The 25,433-nt window shown below is 57.9% G+C and overlaps 1 protein-coding gene across 1 annotated transcript in view; it reads left to right on the top strand.

Moving 5' to 3' along the window:
* The window catches only part of ATXN10 (ataxin 10), a 95,946-nt gene that overhangs the window by 37,472 nt on the left and 33,041 nt on the right, over positions 1-25,433 (top strand). Inside the window, exons 6-9 of the mRNA XM_056107009.1 lie at positions 4,322-4,402; positions 9,712-9,877; positions 14,560-14,668; positions 17,380-17,549. Coding sequence (XP_055962984.1) covers positions 4,322-4,402; positions 9,712-9,877; positions 14,560-14,668; positions 17,380-17,549 — 526 coding nt within the window. The remainder of the gene's footprint in view (positions 1-4,321; positions 4,403-9,711; positions 9,878-14,559; positions 14,669-17,379; positions 17,550-25,433) is intronic.

Raw genomic sequence — 25,433 nt, 5'->3', positions numbered from 1 at the left:
CACTGACCGGCGGGCTCACGTGAGAGGAACTCTGCGTTTTTGAACAGAGGAGGTAAAAGCCATCCCAAGATTTCTGGCAAAGCTCGGAGCTGCCAAGCGTGCCTCTCCCGGGTCCCGTGTCGGAGCCCGTGGGTTCCGGCTCTTTTCTTGGACGGGGACAGGTGTCGGGTCGCCGCTGCTTTGGGGCCCGCGTGGAGGGCGGCGGGTGCACAGGAAGGCGTGGGTGAGGAGGCTTGGGCGCCACGCCCTCGGGCGATTGGGGTAATGGCCTTCTAAAAATGTTTTGTTTTTTCGTTTGTAGGTGTGCAAGATGTTTTCATGCTCTTAGATAACCCTCCGGGAAGCCATGGAGCTCGGGGGCTGAGTGTTGGTATTACAGTTTTTCTAAATCTGACAGCCAGCTAGTGCCAGAGGGGAGTGACAGCTGAAGGCAGGGTGGGACTGGCTTGCGCGCACGCACGCGCATGTGTGTGTGTGTGTGTGTGTGTGTGTGTGTGTGTGTGATCTCTTTCACCCTGTCACCTACACATCTGAGATGAAGCCCGTGGCCAAGACCAAGGGCACAGCAGAGTCGAGTGGACGGTGGGGGCTGCAGGGCTGTGTCTTCTCTCAGACACGTGACGCTGGAGTCCCAGTTTCTGGGGAGGAGACCTGCATTTTAGTTTGGGCCCCTTCCGCCATGAACTTCATCATCCTCTTGAGTTTGACAGCTTCACCGGGAAACACTGATAGCGAAGAGAGAAGCAAACCTTGTTCATATTTGGGTGAGGTAGAAGGTTGGGGAACGCGTGAAACAGCCCAGCCCAGCAGCCGAAGTGTAATTCCGCTGATGTATCTCTCCTGTGGGGAGGGATCAAGACTGAGAGTTGGACAGTGGTGGTCAGGGATGAGCAAGGATACCTGGGGCCTAGGTGTTGGGTCAGAGAAATAGGACCGCAGGTGGGGTGTTCGCCTTGCACGGAAGGAACCCACCCAGGTTCCATTCCTGACACCGCATCTGGTTCCCTGAGCACAGCTGGGGTGAGTACTGAATGAGAATCAGGAGTGAGCCCTGAGCACTGCTGGGGATGGCCCAAAGATACAAAACGAAAAGAAAAGAAAAAAGAAAAGAAGAACGCTGCTTTGAAAAAGCACCCCTGTTGGCTTTGGGACTGGTCTGTATCTTGACCGTAATGCTGGGTATGTGAGCGCATCCATGTAATAAAATTTTATAGAGCTAAACAGAGGAACACGTGTACACACACACACACACACAACAGGCGATCTGAGTGAGGCCTGGGGACTGTGGGTCAGCTGTCCTGTGCAGTCTGAGCTAATACCTCCTCCTGGGGAAACCGTGAATTTGTTCGCAGAGTTTTCCTAGCACGCGTCTTAAAGCTGCGTGTAAATCTCAGTTGGAGTGCAGAGCCGTCTTGTTCTGCCGACTGTGCGCGGGGGGTGTGACCTGGCACTGTCCGCAGCGGGAAGTGGAATGCTGAGGCTGCACACAGGGGTCTGAGACGACAGGGCCCGAGCGTGGCGGCATCAGCTGCGCCCCTCGCGGTTCCCCGAGGCCCGGTGGCTCCTCCCTTCCCTCTGGTTTCTGTGGAACAGACGTTGGTACCTCTCTCGGGAGCACTTCTTTGAAATCTTTCATCGGTGACGGCCTGGAGTGAGGGGACAGCGGGGGGAGTCCGCCTTGTGCACGACAGAGCCAGTTTCTACCCCAGCACAACACATGGGCCCCCACGCCCTGCCAGGAGTGATCCCTGAGCACTGAGCCAGGAGTAAGCTCTGAGCATTGCTGAGTGTGCCCCTCATCCTCCTCCCCCCCACCCCCCAGAAAAGAAATCTGTTCTTATTGAGAAAGAAAAGGAAGATGATTTATAGACTTGATCACTTGACTTGATCACTTGACTTCCCGTTAATCATCGATTTGCTCGAGCGGGCGCCAGTAACGTCTCCATTTGTCCCCGTCGCATGCTAGTGTAGCCCAGTGGCGTCTGTTCGTTCTAGGAACACGAAGAGCCTCAAACCGATCGTTCATGGTCTTGATGAAGAAGTCTGACCATCTGGTAGGTGGGCGGCCACGCGGTCTTTTGACGTCCCGTGGAATCCAGTCGGTAACGGCTCTAGTCCAGCGGTCGTCCCTAAATCTCTTTATGTGATCTCATTACGTGTCCACCTGCCGATTTATAGACACTGGGGGAAATGATATAAAATGTGGTCATCACTCTGACATCAGCCAACGTGGGCTGCGAACGTCAGTTTCTGGGACAGGTCCTGAAATGAGGAATTTTCAGATTAAACGGAGGGCTGCTGACCGCTCACCCAGGCCAGCTGTGCCCAGAGGGTGTCCGACCCTGGGCGTGGACGCGGGTCACCTCTCCTTGGGCAGTGACATCTGCGCTTCCCAAGAGCCTTTGAACGTGGGAGAAAGCTGGGGCCGAGCTCGGAGCAGCGTTTCATGCAGAGAAGTAAGACTGGAAATCAGGGCTGGCGGGCTCTGCCCGGCAAAGACAGAGCTCGGCTGGAAGCCAGGAAGTAGGAGGAAGACCGAAAAAGCGGGCAGAAGTCGTTGTGTGGAAAGCAAAGCAAGAGAAACGGTCCCTGGAGGCGTGGGTTCTTCAGGGTCGAGCGCCGAGGGCACAGGAGCAGCGTGTGAGAGGCCCGGGGGTGGGGGGCGTCGGGGACTGCGCCTGCATGCGGGATGGTCCTCTGGTGGCTGCCGTGCCCTGACCCTGGACCGTCCTGTCCTTCTGTGGTTTTCCTGAGGCCCTTGGTCGCCTCTTGCAAAGTCTCCTTCCCCTCAAGGAGGGATCTGTTGATGGCTTCTGGGCTCTCCTTCATCCCCGCCTCTCCCCCACCTTCCCATTAAATGGAGAGAGAGAGGGAGAGAGGGAGGGAGGGAGACTGAGAGACTGAGACTCAGGGGCTCTGGAGGTGCAAGGGAGACACATTTTCTCTCTGCCAGCCTTTCTGGACTGTTCAGAGTTTGGAAACTAACACAATGCTTGGGTTGTCGTGGTTTGCTTTGGTCGTCCTGCGCCCGCCCTGTTAGAGCTGGGGGCCCGGGCTGGGCTGGAGAGACCGTGAGTGCCGGGGCCGAACTGGGGCCCTGCTGCCTGGAGGCACGAGCTCGGCCCTGGCGCCGTCTCCCCGTTCTGGGAACAGCGTGTTTTGCAGGCGTGTTCTTGCAGGAAAATACTTTGAATTCCAGGTAACCGAATGACAAACGAGCATGAAGATCACGGTGTGTGGACCTCACCTGGAAGAGCACGTCATGGTCTACCTCGGTTGATACGAAAAGGGAAAATTTTCAATACTAGTCATTACTTGGAGAAATGTTTTTCCATGATAGTACTGGTCAGTTATATTAACGTTTGTGAGAGAAGAGCATCTATTTCTTTAAACGACAGAAAAGAGCTTTCGGAGCTGGGGAGTAACCCCAGGGTCTCACACCTGCGAAACACGTGGTGTTTCTCCCCGGGACTCGATCCAGCCCCAGATCCTGTCCTCGTGCGGGATGTCCCCCTGCTCCCCCTGACAGACCAGTGAGATCGCTCCCTTGCCGCCTTCCGAGGGGCCGGCAGGTGACTCGGTGGCGGAACCCCTGCGTCCCGCGTTGAGTTCTGTGAGAGTGCGAGCTGGAGAAACAGACGGGGGTCCGAACTCCAGACACTCCCTCCCGCCTTACAGACGGCGGGTTCTTCAGTTCTTAAGTCTCCTCATGCCCTCTGGTAAATGCGACTTAGAATTAATTATTAATACTCTTCAGTCTTTCGAGTTGTCATCGTGGCACTTTGAAGAAATATGCTGGTAATCTTGGCCTTGGGGTTGCCATCGGCGGATGCCTTCAGCTCAGGTGCGCCTGACAGGGGGGATGTTTTCTCGGTAACTCGAGAGCCTGGGGAGGGCGGACCGTCCGGCCAGCGTCGGGCTCTGTGGCGGTTTACGTTGGATTCAGAGGTCGGGCCTGGCCGGGCCTGGTCAGCGGCCGCACCGAGGTCCTGCTTTCAGTTTGCGCCTCGGCGCGGTGCTGGGTTCTGACCGTGGGAGAACTGTGTTCAGCCTTTCTCGGCGGCACTGGAGGTTTTTCCTCAGCCACGCGCTTTCAGCGTGCCTCAGAGCGTCAGAAAGGAACGTGGAGACGAATCCTTTGAGGCTGGATTGAACCTTTCTTGTGGGTAATAGAAAAGGAGTATGCAGCTCTCCTGAAATATTTTATGATGATGGTGAATCAGAAATTCAGTAACAGGAGTGCTTGTATCTACGATAGCCTTTAAAGCCCCTTCCCTTCGCTGTGTTTCTAGTAACCCTGCTGTTCTCCTCCTTTTTCTAGGTACCTGGTTATTTCCGAGCATTTTCTGAGAAGCCCAGATATGGTGCAGACCCTGTATGCCAAAATGAGCAATCAAGAAAGGTAACAACCTCCCCCCGACCCCAGCCAGCGTGGCCCTGCGTGTTCCGCATTCCGGCTCGGGTGTCTGGCGCACGCGACCGAGGCGCTGTGGTTTCGCAGCTGGCGCGAGACCTCCGACTCGCTGCGTGTGTGTCATTAATGTTTTTCAGCGGGGCCGGTTAGGGTTTCAGCCGCTCGCGGGGCGCTGCAGGGTCCGGGCTGGCGTTGACGTTCAGGGAGCGCATCGGAAAAGAAACGGCTTAAAACAAAACACCGGGCGGATGCCTCGGCGTCCACGCAACCATGCCTGCTGGGGCCGTGTGTTTGGAAGGGGCTCGTTGGTGCCCACGGCGGGGACGGTGACGGGATCTGCCGCACCAGGCTTGGAGTGGCCGGATAGCCAGCTCCTGTCTCTACCTGTCCGCCATCTCCCGGCGGGCACACTCGCCGGGCAGAGCCTGGCCCCGAGCCTTCCTCGGGTGATCTTTTTTTTTTTTTGCTTTTTGGGGGGCTGGAGTGATTCGGGTAGGGCATTTGCCTTGCATGCGGCAGACCCAGGTTCGATTCCTCTGTCCCTCTTCGAGAGCCCGGCAAGCTACCGAGAGTATCCTGCTCGCACGACTGAGCCTGGCAAGCTCCCCGTGGCGTATTTGGAAGGACAGTGCTACGGTGCTTTTTGGATCACACCCGGCGATGCACAGGGGTTGCTCCTAGCTCTGCGCTCAGGAATGACTCCTGGCAGTGTTCGGGGGACCCTATGGGATGCCGGGGATCAAACCCGGGTTGGCCGTGTGCAAGGCCGACGCCCTCCCTGCTGTGCTATCGCTCCGGCCCCTCCTTGGGTGATCTTGGCTACCGTCGTTCCCTTTTAAAATTCCGTTCCTGACCTCTAGAACCGGCAGGTTGAGTACAGATACTCACAGGCCTCTCTGCGGATGTTCCCAGCTGGGAACATCGCCCTAGGAAAAGCCAGCGGGAAGCTAGCACTGCCCATCAAGCCCTTTGAAAAATGTTAATCTTCTGATTGTAGTCCCAATTTCTGTAATTGCTGTGGCTTTCAAACCCTCCCTGTGCGCGGGCTCCCACAGCCAAGCGCGATGCGGCCCTTTGTACTCTTGTGGAGTCGTGTGTTTTTTTTTTTTTTTTCCAGTTTTTCCCTCCCTTTAATGTTTCTACCCCAAACGGGAAGGACATGCTTTTCAAGTTAGTTCCAATACCTGGTTTGTCTGACCAGGAGCCCACGCCCTCCCGTCTGCGCGGTCACACTGGCCAGCTGGGTGGGCGCTTCACCCCGGGGCGGCCTGCCTGGCCACTTTGGGACCCCACAGACGGCGGCACGCGCAGCGCTGTGGCCCAGACGCAGAATCAAGCCGGTGCAGTTGTGCCTTCATTCTCCACAGCCCTGTGAGGTGACCGGTCTTCAGCCTGACCCCTCTCCTCGCCAGATGAGGGTGACCGATGACATATTTTCTATTTCCATTTCTAAGAGCGTGGGCGAGGCGCCTTCCTGCCGGACGTGAGTGTCTGCGCGGACGCGGCTCCCCTTGATGCCCTGCCAGGGAAGGCTGCGTCTCATCCCTCCATCCCCGGACTGAGCGCTGGGTCCTGTCACGAGGGCTTCATTCCCTGGAGGTGACGCTGGCGCCCCCTCTGTGCACGAGAGTGTGAGGGCCCCAGTGGGTGTCCTTAGCTCCCGTAGTCACTTGCCGAGCAGGGCCCATCACAGTCCTCGCCCCTCCTCAGCTCAGGATCCGGGCGTGGTACCTGAGCTCTGTCGGGTGTCGGGGCTCAGCTGGGTTCAGCTCAGTTCTTGGCCTGTCCCACGGGAACTCTGTTCCCTGGACTCCTGACCCGCCCTGGGCACTGCTTTGAGCAGCTGCAGAGTTCAGGAAACTGTCCGCTCGCGAGGTGACGGAGTGTCCATGTGGTCGCCTGGGATGGCCTCGGCCTCTTCCCTGTGGGGTGAGCCAGGGCTTTCTCCTCTAGGCCAGAAAGTCTGTCGCCCGGCTCCCGGCCCTGGGAATGAGCAGTTCCGCCAGACCCTCTGACCCTTTGGGAGATCACGTTGGTGCCCCCTTTCCCAGACAGGCTCGGTACACAGAAACCCGAGGGAGGACCTGAATGGATTTCTTCAGCTCCCGGAAGTCGCCGTACGCGCTGTGTCCTGCCGAGCGGGGGCCTGGCTTAGAAAACGCGAAGGCTTTTTGGGGGCGGCGAGGTAGGGATTGTGGAGGAAGGCTAAATGTGGTTGAGAAACTTACGTACATATAATTTGTCCCCTGACAGAGCTGAGACGTTGTCCTTCTAAATCAGTTCCCCACCTTCACATATAGCACCTCTGGACTAGATTTCGGTTAATCTTAAACATACACACACGCTCCAGCATCCGCACGGGGCTGGAGATCGTCTGGGGCGCACGGGCTCTTGTTTTGCACGTGCATGGCTGCCCTGGGTTTGAGGTCGGGCACCGCGTATGGTTCCCTGAGCATCTCTGGGAGTGGTCCCGGGATGCAGAGAGACCTGCCCCCCGTAGGCGTGATGGGACGTCTGCTCTCCTGGTGGTGTTTAGAGGGGGTGCTTCTGTCGTCCCCGCGTCTGCTCACGTCGCTGTCCCAAACGCTTCCGTCTTGCACAGTGCTGGGCCCCACTGCCCCGCCGTCTCACGGGGCGTCTGTTCTTTGTTGACTGACCTGTGTCACGGCGGCAGCCCCCTTCCCTAACAAACCCGAACCGCTTCCCCAGTACATCACGTCCCGCCTGTCTGTCCGTCCTTTGGCACTCGTTGGGTTGCCGTGCCCGTCGCGGCCTGGCCCGGCTGCTGCAGACACGGACGGGCAGTGGCCCTGTGTGCGGGTCCCGTCTGCTTCCCCCTATCTCCTGGTCTGCTCCCAGCTTGGGTTTGGCTGCCTCGGTGGCGTCTGTGATCGGTTAGGGGACGTAGCGATGGGCGGACTTGTCCCCCGAGAAGGAGGTCGGGAAGCTAGCCACGGGGACACACCTCGCGTGTACCTGACCTGGGTTTGACCCCTGGCAGAAGCCTCAGGAGCATCCCGGGATGCAGGGGGACCGCAGTGCCCTTGGCGCTGCAGAGTCCTAGCATGCCCCGCCGGCCTCTGGGCCCTGCTCGGGACCTCCCCTACCTGCTCCGTGCCTGCCCGGAGACACGCCCAGGGCAGGCTGTGGATAGAGAGGTGCTCCTCCCGGAACGAATGGCCGCTGACCGGCATGCTCCTCCGGCGGGAGTGTCCACCACGCGCGGGCGAGGAGGGGCCGGCAGCTGAGCCCCCGGCTGCTGCAGCGGGAGAGGGGTTTTACTGGAACTGGCCTCCGTAGTTCCCGTTTCATGTGGTCTCCCGGCCTCCGCCAGGATTTCCCGCTGCAGCGGACGTTGTTTTCAAGACGGGGCGGCCAGAAAGGTCCTGGCTCGGCCTCGGGTCTTTCATCCCTTGCGCCCTCCAGATCGCACATGGACACACATGGAAGCAATTGCGCCATCCCAGCAGTTTTTGATCTCTTTGACCACGTAGGATGAAAGGAAACGGGGCCCCAGTGGAGGGGGGGACATGCCACTGCGCGGGGTGGACGCAGGCAGCTCACACTCTTACCCGCTGTGGTTTGACTCGCGGCAGCGGCGCTCGGCGTTGCTTCGTTTCAGTGAGTCACTCACTGCACGGGGCGCGCCCGGGTCCCTCAGACACGTGCTGCCCTCGACGCGCCCCGGGGCCTTCCTGTGAGCTGCCGCTTCCGGCGGTGATGCCTGGCGGGGACAGGTCGGGTAAGGACGGCCGGTGCGGATACAGGTCGGCGTGGGCACCGTGCTGACCCCGCTGTCCCCGCCCCGCCCTGGGTACTTCCACTGCCCTGAGCACCGCGGCCGTGGTCTCTGTCCCAGGCTCTGCGGGCAGCCAGGGTTTGTGCTCGTCACCAAACACAGAGACTCTTGCCTGCCAGCGCTTCTCTTGTCCTTTTGCCCGGATTCTGCAGAGTGGCCGCTGAGGGGCCGGCCTGGACGCTTGGACGCAGGGTTCCTCTTCCCCCCGCATCCCCTTCGGGCCCCGGGGACGGTTATTTCTGGCCGCCAGCTCAGGCAGGTGTGCGGCAGCCCCGTGTGCTTCTTACTGAGTTACGTGGCATGGTAGGATCGGGTGCGGTCGCCAAGGCTCGGCGCCAGCTTCAAGTCACTGGGCGCATTAGCCGCCAGTGAGAGGGTCAGCCCGGCCTTTCCTGGGCCCCTGGCCGTTGGCTGCAGCTTCTCCACAGCACTGGCTGCTTCCCCCACACCCGGGATCGAACCCGGGTCAGCCCCGTGCAAGGCCAGGGCCCTCCCCGCCGGACTGTCACTCCTGCCGGGTGCACGAGAGGCTGGTTTCCTTCCTTTACGTGCATGAACCAGCCCCTCCTGGCTTCCTGCTTCTCTCTCGGTGTTTCCAGTTCCCTCAGTCTGTTCAGAAGGGCCGCACTGGGCCTTGCTCTGAAGGGGGCTTCCGGGAAGGCTGTGGCTGGTGTGATCTGCCCAGACCACTCTGACTGAGAGAGAGAGAGAGAGAGAGAGAGAGAGAGAGAGAGAGAGAGAGAGAGAGACCGAGAGAGAGAGAGAGACCGAGAGACCTCCAGCTCGTCTCTCGCTGGGACACTTACAAACCATGGCTGGGTTCTGCTGCTGGCCTGATTTCAGGAGCATTGTGGCATGGGGGGTGGGGACCTCCTTTCCGAGAAGGCTGGCCGAGCCGTCCAAGGACACACGACATCGATTGGTCACATTCGCTGTCTTCTGAGCGCAGTCCCGGTCCGTAGTCCCTTCAGTGCTCTCTCCTAGAATTACAGTATCAACAGGGTTTGAAGTGTGCTGAGGATTGCCAAGCCGGACACTGAGGTCGTGAGCACTGTTGCTTGGGGAAACAGTGATGGTGTCACTGCTCAGAAAGGTGTAGCAAGGGGTGCCGGTGACCATGCCAGGCTAGCGTGACAGCGTTTCTGAAAAGGCTCAGAGTCGTGGAGACCATCAAATTCGCATCTGGTAACCCTGGTTCCTGCAACCCAGACGCATCAAAGATGGGGGCCGGAGAGGTGGTGCAGTGGTCAGACACGTGCATCCCAGCATCCCGGGAATTCCATCCCGGCATCACATATGGTCCCCCGAGTCTACCAGGAGTGACCCCTGAGCACTGCTGGGTGTGGCCGACCCCTGGTCCCAATCTCTGCAGACGGAGAGCGAGAGAATTGATGAAGATGAGCTTGATTTTCTCAGTGTTTCCTTGCTCGAGAGACAGAGGAGTTGGACACCCCGTCAGTGTCCTTCGCGCTCACGTCGGGTCGCCCGTGTCTTACAGGGTCACGCTGTTGGATGTCATCATCGCGAAAATCACCGGCGACGAGCCCCCCCTGAGGGAAGACGTCCCCGTGTTTCTGAGCCACGCCGAGTTGATGGCGAGCTCTTTCGTGGAGCAGTGCAAGATGGTGCTGGAGCTGGCCTCGGAGGAGCCCGCCGAGGACGAGGTGAGAGGCCGAGGCGCTGGGGCCGCCGGGGTCCGGTGAGCAGCCTTTTTAGAAGCGAAAGGAAGCGGAGCTGTGAGGCCTGCCAGCCCCGTGTAGTCACCGCTGAGGCCCGAGTCCCCGCCTGCTGGTCCTGCGGCGCCCGTGGCCTCTGGCCAGCGGCCCTGCAGAGACCCTCGCCCCACCCAGCCCGCCCAGGTCAGTGGTCCTCAGCCCCCCACGGCCAGGCTGCCCGCCCGCAGGCCCAGGTCGGCGCCGGTCACACGCAGAGATGGCTCCGGGGCTCAGTTGCTGCGCATGCAGAGGAAGCCGGGGCCTGAGGTGGGCGAGGCGAGGGCCGCGGGGCTGGGCGGGGCGGGGTGGCTCCTGCCTCCTGAGGCTGGATGGCCACCGCTGCCCTCGGCACCCCGCTCTGCGAGGGGACGCTCTTCCCCACCCTGTAGTCCCTTCAGCGGAAGAGGGGCGTCTTCCAGAGCGGCCTCTGTTTCCGGCAGGGGGGCAGTGAGCTTTGCTCAGAGAGCCGGGAAGGGAAGGAGAACTCGGCACGAAGGTGCAGCTTGGACACTCGGGCTTCGACCAGCCAGCACGGCAGTGACAGCGACCTGCTGTCAGTGACAGCGACCTGCTGTCTCTGTTTTCTTTTCTTCTGGTTGTATTTTTCCTCAAAATAATGTGGGGTTCTTTTTTTCCTTTAAGTGAGAAAGGAATTATATATCAATGGATAGAACTTAGAGTTTTCTTTTAAAAGCCCCAAAACATCACGTAGAGAAAATTCCTTGATCTGTGTCCTCGTGATTCTTCCTTTGGATAGGCGGGTTGGTTCGAGTTCAAAGCAAAGTCTGTGGTAGTTTGGGTTCTTCCTGTGCGGTCTCTTGCTGCGGGACCCAGGTATCCTTTGCAGCGTGTGGGACCCAGGACCATCCCCTCTGGCAGTGCTTTTGTCCCCGGGGTGCTGGGGGTCAAACTCCGCCTCCCGGATTCTAGGCAGGTGCTCAGCCTTTGAGCTGCTTCCACCCCAAGCAGTCGTTCGGAAGATGATCTTCCACCGCAGTGTTTGAGTGTCACAGTTGTACCCAGTGGCATCACAGAGACGTGGCTGAGCCTTGACTTCTGAGAGTTGGCCGTTGCTTAGAAATTGGAGAGCCGAAACCAGCTCCAGTGGAAATGTGTCGGATTTTGGTATTTCGGGTAAATGCATGTTCCCGATCGGGGCCTTTTCCTCTTCCTGCCCCTCCGCTTGCCAGTGAAGCCCAGTACCGCTGCGGCCAGCCTGGACGAGTGCTCTAACCCTGAGCCCCGTCTCGGGCCGGGTGTGCAGTGGTGCTCACAGACTTAACGCCGGCCACAGGAAGACGCGTCCTTACAGCTCTGAGGCATTGGCTTTGCTTTTCCAACTGGTGGTTTGTACCTTCTTACGCCCATCAAGCAGTATCTGCTGTTTCAGCTTTAAGATCCTGGTTTTATTAACTCTTTATAAAAATAGTCCTAGGTTAATAACTCGATAGATGAGGTTCGTGTACTTGTCTCGTTCTAGGCTTGTTTGGTGTCTATTCGTTGGTTCTAGGATGCCACATCTTTAAGATTCAGATTCAGTTGGGGGGGGCGGAGAAATAGCACAAGGCTTGGATGCTCTGACCCTGGTTCAATTCCTGACACTCCATATGGTCCCCTGGGCTTGAGTTCTCACCCTGCACGTGGAGGGGCGCGGCCGGGCTCTGCTCTGGGGTCACGCTGGCGACGCGCAGGTATGTGGTGCTGGGAATCGAACCAGGGCCCTGTGCCCCCAGACTGCCTTTCGGACCTGCAGAATTTTCTTTCAAGCATTTTCCAGTGATGGAAGTCTGTCTCCCCGCGACGGGGGGAGGGGTTCATATGTTCACACAGTCAGGCGCATGTTTTTCAGGTGGGGCTGTCGTCACCCCGTCTCCCTCGGGTCTCTTGTCAGCAGTCCCCGGATTTCATGCACCATCGGCCACGTGGTGGGAAACTTTCGTTTCCGGTAGTTAAATCTTTGTTGAAATTCATGGTATTCTTTGCAGTATATCTAGCACATTTTCTGTTTGTTTTTAATTCCAGGCGTGTTCGTTTTGTTCTTATGACTCCTGTTTTTTTTTCTTTTAAACATATTTAGTGCAACCTCTCTGTAGCGGAAATCCACTCTTCCATGTTTCTCTAGTCCGTAGACTGCAATTCCGACGAGCCTGAAGCTTGTTTCTGAGTAGGGGTCAGGCGTAGGTGCGAGTGGGTGTCCTTGGGCCATCAGATGGCCTCCGTCTTCCGGAAGAGCCCGGCGTTCCTATCTTGGCTGCTTGTGTTGCTGGGGCGAAGATCTTCGAACTTACCCTTCCGTTGCCCTGGTTTATTTGTCTGTCAAATAGGTTTCTTTTTAGTAAGGAAGTCGTATTACAAGGAAGAAAAGAAAACACACAGGCGAGAACCGGGTGCTGCCTGACAGAGACCTGAAGAAATCGGGAAGGACGTGGGCACCGCTGCTTCTCACTCACTGGCCGATCAGCCCTGCCGTCCCTGCTACCCCACGCCACAGTGCTGGTGGTCACTCGGGAGGGGGGGGGGGTGTGCCGGCCACGTGCTCTAGCCTTGGGGGCGGTCTCCCTGACACCTGAAATCATCCTTGTCTTCAGTCATCTTTCTGTTGGACTTTTGGGTCCCACCTGGCTGAGCCCTGTGCCTGGGGTCACTCGGGTGGTGCTCAGGGGACCAGAGGGTGCCAGGGACCCACCCCAGGATTCCTGTGCGCCAAGCGTGAAACACTCTCTGAAGCCACACTTGCCCTCATTGTCTGTCGAGTAGACCAGGTACATTTCAACCATGGAAAGCGAAGTAAGCTCTATTTTTTTTTCTTGCTTTTTGGGTCACACCCGGCGATGCTCAGGGGTTCCTCCTGGCTCTGCACTCAGAAATCATTTCTGGTGGTGCTCAGGGGACCCTATGGGATGCCAGGGATTGAACCCGGGTCGGCCGCGTGCAAGGCAAACGCCCTCCCTGCGGTCCTATTGCTCCGGCCCCTCGAAGTAAACTCTTCCCCCCACATCCCCCGAAGTAAACTCGTGACTCCTCCCCACCCCCGTCTTTGATTCCCAGTCTTCAAAGCAGAGGGCTGGTTTTGTGGTATCTTCCAGAGATGACGGCGGTCAGTTGTTTTGTTTGGCTCTAACCGTCACGAAGGCATGGCTGTGAAACCAGTGGGTCTGTTTCCAATCCAGTGCAGCTGGGATTCCGGCCAGTGGTCCAGGGTACCAGTGCTGGCCAGCGGCGCCTCGTTGCGAAGTTGCTTCTGGCCCTTTCTCTGACCCTAGAAGTCTCTGCTCGCCTCCTTGGTATCTGACAGGATGTCCGGCGACACCCTGGATGAACTCTGCCTGGGTCCAGACCAGCAGCTGTCCTCTGGCTGAGGAGGGGTGTCTGGGGGGGGCACCCACCCACGTGCGCTGGTACAGGCAGGCGGGATTACAAATGTGTTTTGTTCCCTTACTGTCGATTTTGAAGTTCCGGAATTCTAAGTCAAATGCTACCTGTAAGGCTGGAGAGGTCAGCTCAATTGGCAGAGCATGAGTTTAAGACTTGCGATCCTCCAAAGAGGAAAAGAAAACAACCTTTCACGTTTCCTGATGAAAGAATAGTAGAATCAGCCAAATAATGCAGAATGAACAAAGGGAGTGACTTTTATTTTGGAGGGTATTACTTTTAGAACTTAAAATTATAGCACCTACCACATTTCGTAAAACAATTCGTGCATTTGGAGGTGGGGGGATTCAGGCCAAACCCAATAGGACTTACTCCTGCTTGTGCACTCAGGGTTCACTCCCGGTGGGGCTTGGAATACCATACGCGGTGCCAGGACCGAACCTGAGTTGGCTGCAGGCAAGGGCAGCGCCCGACCTGTCCTGTCCCTCCAGCCCCCGAACAATGTGGACTTTCAAAATGAGCTTCAAAATGTGCTTCAGAGTTGCAATTTAAAAACTTCCTGGGGGTGGTGGGGCTGGAGTGATAGCACAGCGGGTAGGGCGTTTGCCTTGCATGCAACCGACCTGGGTTCCCAGCTGGGTTCCGACCCAGCATCCCATATGGTCCCCCAAGCACCGCCAGGAGTGATTCCTGAGTGCAGAGCCAGGAGGAACCCCTGAGCATGGCCGGGTGTGACCCAAAAAGCATATAAATAAATAAATAAAAACTTCATGGGACCTACTAAATTCCATGCTGTGGATATGCAGTAATGCTCTTTGCTGATGAGATATGACGTTCATCTCTAAACACATATAATGCAAGTTCTTGAAGTCTGCAGCCGAGTCTCCCGCCACAAGCACAGCATTTTACAGGATTCTGTGGACAAGAAATTCATTTATTTCTTGAGACGTTTGTTATCTTTGAAGTGGAACTTGCTGCTGGAGCACTTTGAAAAGAGTATCTGCATAGATGTGAGGTACTAGCTAGCAATTCTGAACATCTGTCCTGAGACCGACCCCGGATGCCTTGTTTGGCTCTTGACCCTGAGGGGACGCGTGATGGTTCCGATCGAGCCTCCCGGTGGCCGATGCCCGCGGCTGGTGGCTGGCCCGGCGTGCCTGTGCTGTGCTCGGGACCGTGCCCCGCAGTGCTCCGCTGACAGCTGGTTGTGAGGCCAGTCAGGTCGCGGAGGCCTCACGTCCTGTTTCCTTCTCGTTTAGGAGGTGCTGGCCACCATCAGGCTTCTGGACGTCCTGTGTGAGATGAGCACGAACACCGAGCTGCTCAGCTACCTGCAGGTCTTCCCCGGCTTGCTGGAGAAGACGATCGGTGAGGAGCCCCCACGCCTTCGTTCGGCTCAGGAGCCTGACTGACCGGGACGCCCGGCCACGCCCAGTCTGACCCGCTCGTCGTCGTTTCTGACTGACGTAGACCCCTGCCACGCCCGGTCTTCCCACACCCCGACGGTCCTGACATAGACGCCCAGCCATGCCCGGTCTTGCGTGTGCTGAAATTTCACTGGGGTTTTTACCCTGGTTTTTCTTAATCAGGGATCACGCTCTTTGGCTGCTACTCAGCCGTTTCCCTCCAGACCCCGGCTGTCGATGAGGCCTGTGCCCGTCACTCGGGCCGCACAGTGGCTGCTTCGCCAGTAGCGATTGTGGCAGTGAGGGTGCAGGGCGGAAGTGATGAGAATGGTGATTTTTACATTACTGTGGTTTTACCGAAAGTGTCTTTTGGGTTGGGGATCCTCCCCAGTCTTCTCGGGGGACCCAGGGACCTCTTCTGGCACATCCCAGCCAGCTGGGCCGGCGGGTCAACGCTGCGGTCCGAGGATGCTGTGGTGTTTGGGACCACTGGGGCCGTGGCCGGGTAGGGGCTGGAGTCGGCTGTATGCCAGGCGGGCACTCGGGCACCTGCCTTCCCGGCCTCGGTTTTAACGAGATTTCCTAGTAAATTCCCTCAGTTACAGCGCATGGAACAGGTTGAACAGGGCCTGACACATACTAAGTTTGCAGTTTTAAACAAGAAATATTGTGTGAAATATTCCCGCCTTCGCTAAAAAGCTGTCTGCAAAATAATTCGAGCGGAGTTGGTTCCTGTGGTCAGCCACACTCCTCTGGTTCTGTCTCGAGCGGATTAGGCCCTTCAGGAGACGCACGCTCAGGAAGACGGATCTGGATCCCGACGGGGCGGTGTTGGTCGTAAGCCGGGGGAATGTTTGGAATCTCCTATCAGAGTTTTAATTGGAATGCAGTGATTCTTTTTTTAAGTGAAAAAGTCGTGAACTGGAAAGTTGAATTCTTACGACAAAAGCGGTTGCGCTGGGCCAGACCATTCTCATGCGGGTGCTGCCCGAAACAGAAGCCCGCGAGCCTTTCCCTGCTAGCGCACTGGGAGAGACCCTGCCCTGGCTCGTGTCGTGAGGGTTCGATGGGATTCCAGAAACGAGGTGCATCTTCCGGGGAGGCTATCTTTCAGCTCCTGGCCCTCAGGCCAGGGCCCAGGCCTTGGCGGTGGGAAGACAGCATTAGTGCCGGTAAAGGCAGTCGCTGGAGTATCTGGGAGGAGCTCGTTCTGCCTCCTGGGTATCGGGCTCAGACCGGCACGCGTCTTGGTTTCTCTCAGGGCCCCCGTCTCGGTGGCCGTGTACCCACTGGTACTCCTGACTTACTAACTCTCCGGGCCTGGAGCTCCTTCACGGAGAATTCGGAAGTGAAAACAAACAAAAAGACGATGAAAGCAAAAAACCCTTCCTCCCCCACGTCGTTTAAAAATTAAATTAATTGCGGACTGGAGCAATAGCACGGCGGGTAGGGCGTTTGCCTTGCACGCAGCCAACATGGCCGACCCGGGTTCGATTCCCAGCATCCCATCTGGTCCCCCGAGCACCGCCAGGAGTAATTGCTGAGTGCAGAGCCAGGAGTAACCCCTGAGCATTGCCGGGTGTGACCCATAAAAGCAAAAATAAATAAATATTTTAAAAAATTAATTGGGCCGGTGGCATTTTGGTTTGGGGGGGGTCACACTCAGTTGTGCTCTGGGGTGACTCCTGGCTCTGTGCTCGGGGATCCCTCCTGATGTTGATGGGGAACCATCGGGGTGCTGGGGACGGATGTGTGCCAGGTTAGCGTCCTCCCCGCTACACTGGCCCTCCAGCCCCCTGGTCAGCGTGTTGGCTGTAGTTTGGGCTCGGTGGTCGCGTTCGTCCAGACTGCAGGGTTTTAATGTCCGGTCACTGTGCCCACTGCTCCCAGGTGCCCGCAGCCCTCCACCCCGTCCGCATCCATCCCGTCATTCCCCTCGCCCCGGAAAATCTTTTCCTAAGAAAAGTGGTGGAGACTAGGGAGTTGGTGGGGATGACTGGAGCACATGCGTGGCGTGTGGGACCCCAGATTCAATCCCTGGCACCGCCTGGTCTCTGGACTGCCGTGCTGAATGTGGGTGACACCCCTGAGTACTGGGTGTGGCTTCTAATTGAAGATGTCCAGCGGGATAGCATAGCAAGTTGGACACTTGGCCTGTAGCTGCGGTGGTCATGTTCCTGGCTCGAGTCCCGAGAAACGCAGACGGTCCCCTGAGCACTGCCGGGGGGCATTCCTGAGTACCGAGCCACTGAGCACTGCTGGGTGTGGCCTCCTGCCCCCCTGCAAAGGAAAGAGAAAGAAGGAAGATGGTGGGAGGCTTTGGGGCGACTTAGTTGTGGACGAGTAGGAAGTTTACATGTGGGTAATCCTTACAGCTTGTTTCCCCAGAACCAGAGTCATGAGGGAATTTAAAACAAAAATACCACCTTGTAGGGGCTGGAGAGGCCGTAGACAGAACCACGGGGCCCTCCCTGAGCCCACGGCAGGGCCTGAGCAGCTGAGCCCCGGTCCTCTTGTCCGGGGTTGGGCCTTCTATTGAAACTCAGTGTTGGCGTCTAGTATTATTTTTGAATTTCGGTCCATTGAGACAGCTGATGTTTGTTTGTGGGAAACTAGCACGGACTGCTCGCGGGTACAGCCCGTGGGAAACGTGGTTCCTGGTTTTTCTTGCAGATCTCTTACGCCTGATCCACATGGCTGGCGCCGACGGCACGAACATCTTCAGCACCTCCAGCAGCGTCCGGGCCGACGGGGACGTGTCCAGTGTGGTGGAGGGCTTCCGGTCCCACCTCATCCGCCTGATTGGGAACCTGTGTTACAAGGACAAAGGGAACCAAGACAAGGTCAGGCAGAATCGGCCTCTGTCGGGGCTCGAGCACGCGGGCGCGCGTCGTTGGCGGGGAGGCAGGGGGCGCGCTGCTCCCTGGGTGCAGTTTTGTGCCGATTAGCGCCCTCACCTGGGGTGGGGAGCAGCTGAGAAACCAGGGCTTAGCCGCCCTGAACGCCCTTCAGCACACAGCAGACACGCCAGAAACGGTGGTCACTGTCTCAGGGACGAACAAGCCCTCCCTTGGCGCCTGCCGTGACCGCCACAGACTGCGAGGGGTCTGGTTCCTCTCGGCCATGGACTGCAGTTAGGAACCTGCTTACTGGACGCTCATTGACTGTAGAACCCTAGTTACTGTGGCCCGTCATTCCCGCAGGGAGAAACCTTGTCACCTTGACACAGTCATTGACCGCAGTTAGGAGCCCGGTTCCTTTGGCCGCTAGAAGCCTAGTCTTGCTGCGTTAGTCAGCAGCGGTCCTATTCGTGCGGGAGTGACAGGAAGCCAGGAAGGCCCTTGGGCCCATCGAGCCCGCCTGCGTGTGCCTCATCCGGCGAATCACGTGTGGCGTGCAGCTGGAACCTTGGGTGAATTCTGTCTCCAAAATGATGCTCGTGTGACATGCAGAGCGCATCTGTGCCTTTGCCCCTCCCCCCCTCCCCCGAAGGGCGGGGGAGTTGCCCCGCCGGTCCTGGTGGAGTCCTTGACCGGTGTGCCGGCTGCAAGCTGCCTCCTGGAAGCTGGTCCCCCTGCTCGCCGGGCCCAGAGCGGTAAGCGGGGCTGCGCAGCCCATGTGGCCGACCGCTCCCGACTCCTGCCCGCGGCACCGTAAGGAAAGGGAGGGAGCGCCTGGGCGAGGTTGGCCGTGCGGGCTTCCTGCTCACGGCTATTGCCTGAGCAGACCGTCAGCTCTGGGCGAGAGACAGATGCGTTGAGGTGTTCCGATCTGACCCGTCAGAGGACGGCACAGTGACGGCACTTAAAACTCTGACAGAAAAGTCCTTTTAGACGAAAAAAAAATCATAGGACAATTTAGAGCATCCACGGCCATTTGCGAGAGAAACGTGTGTGTGTGTGTGTGTGTGTGTGTGTGTGTGTGTGTGTGTGTTGGGGCAGAGGGTCCAGAAAGGAGATCGCAAGTCCCCACTTTTCTCAGTCCCTGTGTCTTGTGTCTTGTGTCTTGTGTGAGGGAGCATCAGAGGTCCCAAAACTCAACCTGGTGCCCTTGTCAGGAAAACAGTCACCTGTGTCGCCCTTGGCAGTCTCCTTCTTTACATGAACAAAATCCATGGCCCCCCCCCCCCCCACCACCACAGTTGCGTTCAGGTTACTACTCACCCTACCCCCCCCCCCCACCTTGTCCCAGTGGCCCCTGGGTTGGGGAGCACTGTTACCCACATTGGGGAGCATTGAGCTAAGCTGAAGGTCCAGTGATCGTCTGAGACTTAGGCCGCAGGCCGGAGTTCACGGCTTGTGCAGCCCGCAGGGTCGCCCGTTCTCGTCGTGATGGCGGCGTATCCCCAAGAAACGTGACCGAGCCCCGGGTGTCCACAGCCCAGCAGTTGACCAAGTCCAGGATGCAGTTCGGGCTTTCTTGACCTAAGGAAACCGTGGCCTGTTCTCAGCCAAGGCATTGTGGACAGTGCAGTGACAGCCGGCCCTTGGCGTGGACATTTTCCACCCAGTCACAACTCTGAAGGAGGAGAGGGGAGGACGGGCGTCCAGGTGGTGAGAGGAGCCCGTCCCAGCAAACCCCAGGAAGCATCAAAAGCCCGAGGCGGCCTTCCAGCGCCGACAAATGTCACAGCCATGGGGAGAGTGCGAAGACTTTACGGAACCGACACAGCAACCCGGTAGAAGGCTGAGGAGACCCTGGTGCGCATGGAGGCGGGTCTGTGGACCCATCCCCTGAGGAGCAGAGGGGAGGGGACACGAGGCACACACGTGCGGCCTGTCACACGCGGCGGGTGTCGTTTCCACAGCCTCACGCAGCGGTGAGTGGAAGAGTACCGGTGCCCCTTGGAAAATCACCGGGCTGGTTTTCGAAAAGGGAGCGTTGCCAGAGCATAAAGCCCTTTGCCTTCTTGATGACCAACCTGCCTTTCTTCCGGAGCACAAAGGAGGTGGTTTTCCTGGTGTCGAACTGTGCTTTTGTTGCGGGTTTGGGTTGGCCTCCGGAGGAGGAGCAGGGCGTGGTAACCCTTGAAAGGCTCGTGGAATCCTCCGCTGGAGCCGGGGTGGGCTCCTCCCCGGGCAGACACGCGTGGGCCCCCCACCGCGGCCGTTCTGAGCCCAGGGTCCGAAGGAACCCGTTCTCTGAGGCTGAGCACGCCTCGGTCACTCGCGCATCCCTAGGCCATGCAGCGCCGCTGGCTTCTTTCCTGCCTCCTGGAAGCCTGGCACCGTTTCACCCTGGGTGTGCTGGCGGCGTCTTCCTCCCCGTGAGCCCAAATCCGACTCAGGACGGTGGCTGCGGGCCCTTGCCTGCTCGCGGTGGCCGCAGGTGCTGGAGAATCGCAGGACTCTGCCGGGTGCCCGGGCTGAGTTAGGCTGCGGGCTCGCCGGCCTCCCTCACCGAGGAAGGGGCGACTGACCCCTCCTGTCTGCTGTGTCTCGGCCGCGCTCAATGAGGGACGCTTGCTCCGCCTTAGCCTTTGCAGAGCTCACAGCCTGGAGGGTCTCGCGTGGCTCCCTGCCCCCTCCTGCCTTTGCTCTCCCCCAGGCCCTGGCACGTGTGCGCTGGGGGCTCTGGGGGGAGGGGGCTGGGGGGCATCGAATGAACATCTTGAGGCTGCAAGCCAAGCCCCAGGTGCCATCTCCTTCACCCAGTGACTGTAGCTCGGGGGCGATAGGACAGCCAGGTACCACTTCCTGTCAAGGGGCCCCTGCTCCCCCTTGAACCCAGGCGTCCCAAAGGCCCCAGGGACTCAGCTGTCCCTGACCGGTGCAAGCGTGGTAAGGAAGGCCCGTGGCACACTGGGCCCTCTGTGCTTGTCTGGTCCCTCTTTGTGATCCGTGGGAGACCCTGCCCCTTTGTGGCCCTTTCCCCTTCAGGGGCCTCGGTTGGAGGCTCTGGGCCCTTTCTCGGAAGAGACGGGAGGCTGAAGACGCTGAGGCTGGACTGGCCAGCGGGGGCTCCACGCGGCTGGCGTTTACCGAGCAGCAGCGTCAGGGCCTGTGTGTCCTGGCCAGAACAGTGGCGCGCGCTGCCCTCAACGGGGCGGACAGGGGCTCCGAGTCCGAGCCAGTGGGGGGTGCGGCCGCCTCATCTGGCCCGGCCCTGGAGGGTCTGTCCTTTGCGTGTACTCCGGTCGGCAAGTGCTTCTCCCAGTCTTCCCAGGCATCTCCAGCTCACGTGAGCCACTGAGGTGTTTCTGGAATCCTGGTGGGTTGGTGGGCTTCCCTCTCCCGAGTCCCGTGGGGCGGTGACCCGAGATGCTCATGACTTCTATTCTTACCCTTGTTTTTGTGCTCGACTTACATAGCACTTCCTTACTCTGTCTGTAGCGATTAGTTTAATCTTAAACCCTTGTGGGCCTGAACTGGAGACTCTGTTTTGGTTTCTGTGGCCCAGAGCACGCGGGTGTCAGTGCCGCGAGCAGCAGGAAAGCGTTCCCGGGCAGCGGCTTTATTAGGATGCGGGACGGACGCTTCGCTGGTTTCTTCCCTGTTCTTCCGTTCCTTGTTGTTGTAAATTCTGTAAGAGAATACTTTTTTCTTTATTTTTCTTTTTTTTTTTGCTTTGACCCGAGTTCGATTCCTCTGCCCCTCTCGGAGAGCCCGGCAAGCTACCGAGAGTATTCGATATGCCAGACACAGTAACAACAAAGTCTCCAATGGAGACGTTACTGGGCCCGCTCGAGCAAATTGACGATCAACGGGAGGGCCTTTACCTTTACCTTTACCTTTTTGCTTTGTGGGTCACACCCAGCGATGCACAGGGGTTCCTCCTGGCTCTGCACTCGGGAATTACTCCTGGCAGTGCTGGGGGACCCTATGGGATGCTGGGAATCGAACCCGGGTCGGCCACGTGCAAGGCAAACGCCCTCCCCGCTGTGCTATCGCTCCGGCCCCCTGTAAGGGAATACTTTATTAGAAGAAAAACCAGGCTTTTCTTCCGCGTGAAGCCCCGTGCGCTTTCTCAAGTGGACAGGCAGGCGTTTTCCTTTAGGTGCCTTGATTTCCCCCCGGAGGACTGGATGGACTAGACAGGCCTTCCCCTGCCTGACTTGGAGTCCCTCGTGCCGAGGGAGGGAGGCGCGCTGCTGAGTCCGCTTCCTCCTCCGGCACCAGAGAAGCATCCCGGGGTGTGCGCGGGTTTGCTCCCTGCGGCTCGAACACGCACAGCAGAGCCTTCGTGCAGGCAAGGGAGCACGTGGAAAGGAAGTTCGGTCTCACTTTGGCAGCTGATGAGATGGCCCTGTGCAAGGTGACACTCAAAGTCGTGAAGCACCCCACATTTAAAAGTAAGAAAGTTTGGGATGAGTTGGAAGGTTCCAGATGTGTACGGATAGGACACTTCTTTCGGCTCCCCCATTCAGAATTACATACTGCGAAGGTAGATTTACACACAAGAAGGCCTCTAGGATAAGGTTATTAAAATCTTGGCCCGTTGTGATGTTCCAAGCATCTCGGTTGTACCTGCCCCATGGGAGGCTTGCAGAACATTTTTCTGAAATGAGACTTTTTATTTTTGAACTATCTGGACAGCATTCTCTACATACTGAACCTCCCCCCCTTTTTTTTTTTCTTTTTTCTTTTTGGGACACCTGGCGGCGCTCAGGGGTTCCTCCTGGCTCTACACTCAGGAATCACTCCTGGCAGTGCTCGGGGGACCCTATGGGATGCTGGGAATCGAACCCAGGTCGGCCGCATGCAAGGCAAACGCCCTCCCCGCTGTGCTGTCACTCCAGCCCCTGAACACCCTTTTAGACTCTTAAAATATAAAGTAAATAAGATACAGTCCTGCCCTTCAAGAATTTCCTGATCATATTGGAAAAGACTTTTTTTTTTTTTTTTCAGATGAAAAGTAGTTCTCTAAGTTCTGGATGTTGGAATATTTTCGAAAATCTTTCATGCTTAGGTCATGTTTATATGCAGATACAACTTACCATGCTATCTTTATAATGTATTTGTGTCTGTATTTCAGGCTCTAAGAACAGCTGTGTGATATTCACAAGTGATTACTTTTAAAAAGGGGGTTGTGGGTTTTTCTCCACCGTGCTGGGACCTAACCCAGGGCCTCACGTTAGCAAGCATGTCTCTAGCTCTGAGCCACGTCCCTGCCCCCCAGTGACTGCTCTCCTCATCCCCATCCCTGCTTTCCCCCCTCCTGCCAATCATTTCTTAGTGCTAGTAGATGATTTTTTTTTTTTGGCCACACCTGGCGGTACCCAGGGGCCTATATGGGGATTAAACCCGAGTCAGCTGTGTGCAAAACAAGCGCCCTCCCCACTGTACCATTGCCCCAGCCCCTGCGAGTCTACTTTTTTTCATTAAAATTTAGGCTAAATTTGCCGTCGTTGAGCATTCATAGCCTGGTTATTTTGTACCTGCCGATTCGTGTGGTTGTGTGTGTGTGTGTGTGTTTTGTTTTGCAGGAGGGCTGGGATTTCTGGCCCTCCACACCTCGGCCCGGGCCTCCGAGAGCAGGCAGGCATTCCGTCCTTGCATTCCGATTCCTTCTGTTGGAAGTGTTCTTCGCGTTTCTCTGGTAGATCACGAAGTGGAAACGGGTTGCCCCCGTCTCATTGGGTCACTTAGGTTGGTCTCTTGCCGCGTCCATCGGTACCCGCTGGCCCATCAGCCCCAGGCGATTGAGGGTTGGGGGGCAGGGTGTGTTATAAGTGGGGGCCGGGGCTGTAAACTGGCAGGTGTGCGCCATGCGGCCTTCCCGATAGGCAGTCTCTTCCGGGACCTTCTCTCGGCCTTGCGAGCTCAGGTGACACCGTTCCCTTCCCGGGCGGCCTCGGGCCACGCAGAAAGCTCTCTCCCTCCTGCCCCCTCTGCTTCCGGCGGCCACCCGGCCTCTGCTCTCTCCAAATTTAGGCTAAATCTCTCCCCGGTGTGGCGGTCGGGTCTGGTGGTGCATTCCAGCACCCGTCTCGGAATGGGCGTGTCTGTCTCTGCATGAAGGCCGCAGCATACATACGTGAGCCAGCACTGGCAGGTGAGGCCGTGTGCCCTGTCGGTTTGGGTGTCCCTTGATTTCCTTCGGCAGTGCAGGGCTCGGTGGCACTGCCACCCTCCCCTGGTTTCTTCAGTTCTTCCCCGTCTGGTTTCTTGTGACACCCTCTCTGCGTCCTCTGTGTGGTAACGGCGATGTCGCTCCTCTTCCCCACAGGAAGCGTTGCGGCCGTTCCCCGCCCCACATAACTGGACAATCCCGGTGGCTCTAGGTCTTGTGTCCCAGTTGGTCTTTGCTAGACTCACAACATGTGGCCCCGTCAATAAATCTTACGCTCTGGAGGGACTTAAAACCCAGGGTAGGGCTGGAGAAAGAGCACAGCGGGGAGGGCGTTTGCCTTGCACGCGGCTGACCCGGGTTCGATTCCCAGCATCCCATAGGGTCCCCTGAGCACTGCCAGGAGTGATTCCTGAGTGCAGAGCCAGGAGGAACCCCTGTGCATCGCCGGGTGTGACCCAAAAAGCAAAAAAGAAAAAAAGAACACGACCGAATAAAAATAAAAAACAGGGTAGTTCTGAGAGCCCCGACTGGCCTTGCGGGCATTTTCCCGAGCACTGCGTGTCTGTAGATTTGCAGGAGAGGCTTCCCCTCTCGTCTCCGCTGCTGTCGAGTGGAGAGCCTGCTGCTGGGTCCGTGTGGCCTCTCGGGGCGGCGTCTCTTCCCCTTTCTGGCCTCCCGTTGCACCATGAATGAGGAGCTCTGGTTCGTGTCAGAGTCTCCCACTGACGAGGAAATCCGTGCGGCGCGCTCACGGGGTTCGCGGGTTTACGGTAACTCTCCTCCTCCACGTTCCGTGTCCGTTCTGCTCTGCCAGTGGGTGGATGGAGACAGGCGAGAGCAAACAGGAGCGCTCACGTCAAAGAAGCATCTTTTTTTTCCCCCGGTCATTTTGGCCGCAAACGCTTTCTGAGCCGACATGCTCGTGTCCGTCCCTCGCAGGGCTGACTGTTCCCCGTGTGGTGCCCAGATCTCGGTGCTCGGTGCCAGGAGCGGGTTTCCCTCCGACCCTGCCGTGGTTTCCTCGGCACAAACAGGTGGCACGGAACCCCGCTCCCGATTCACGGGCTGAATATGTGGGCAAGACCGGGCTCGCTTAGAATTCCACTTCTCTGTAATGTAATCCCAGTTCAAGAAATATGTCAAAATTCATAAATCAAGCTGTCACCATTAGTTTCCTGAAGCTGCGGTAGCTGTTACAGTCGGTGAAATTAAAATTCCTCCCAGCGCGCAGTGTGGTTTGGTTTGTTGCAGCTGATTTTTTAACCAGCCCCCAGCCCCACTCTCTCTGTCTCGTCAGGCTGATCAGCCCGTTGTTTTGCAGAAAAGGCATAATACGGGGCCGGAGCGACGGGACAGCGGGCAGGGCTCTCCATGCAGTCCCCCTGAGCCCCCAGGAGTGATCCCTGAGCACCGCCAGCCGTGCCCCCCACTTCCCTCAGGAAAGCGTCGCGTTGTTTAAAAGGAATTTTAAAGGAATTTCAGGTTCGGAACTCAAAACGAGTGGGAACCGTCTCCTGCTGTCCTGCCCCCGTGGGCCTGTGTGGGCGCACGCGTGAAGGGCCCTGGCGAGCGGGGGCAGCGTGGCCTCTCTGCCCTGGAGTAGAGCACACACACACACGCCCGAGCACACAGGCACATACAGCACACATGCCCACATGTCCTGTGTCTTGCGTGGAGCCGTCATAGGCTGCGTTCTCTCCCCAGCCCGAGGGCGA

The sequence above is a fragment of the Sorex fumeus genome, unplaced genomic scaffold, assembly GCF_029834395.1.
Source record: "Sorex fumeus unplaced genomic scaffold, SorFum_2.1 ptg000153l, whole genome shotgun sequence".
Classification (NCBI taxonomy): Eukaryota; Metazoa; Chordata; class Mammalia; order Eulipotyphla; family Soricidae; genus Sorex; species Sorex fumeus.
This window is presented reverse-complemented; position numbering and strand designations above follow the sequence as displayed.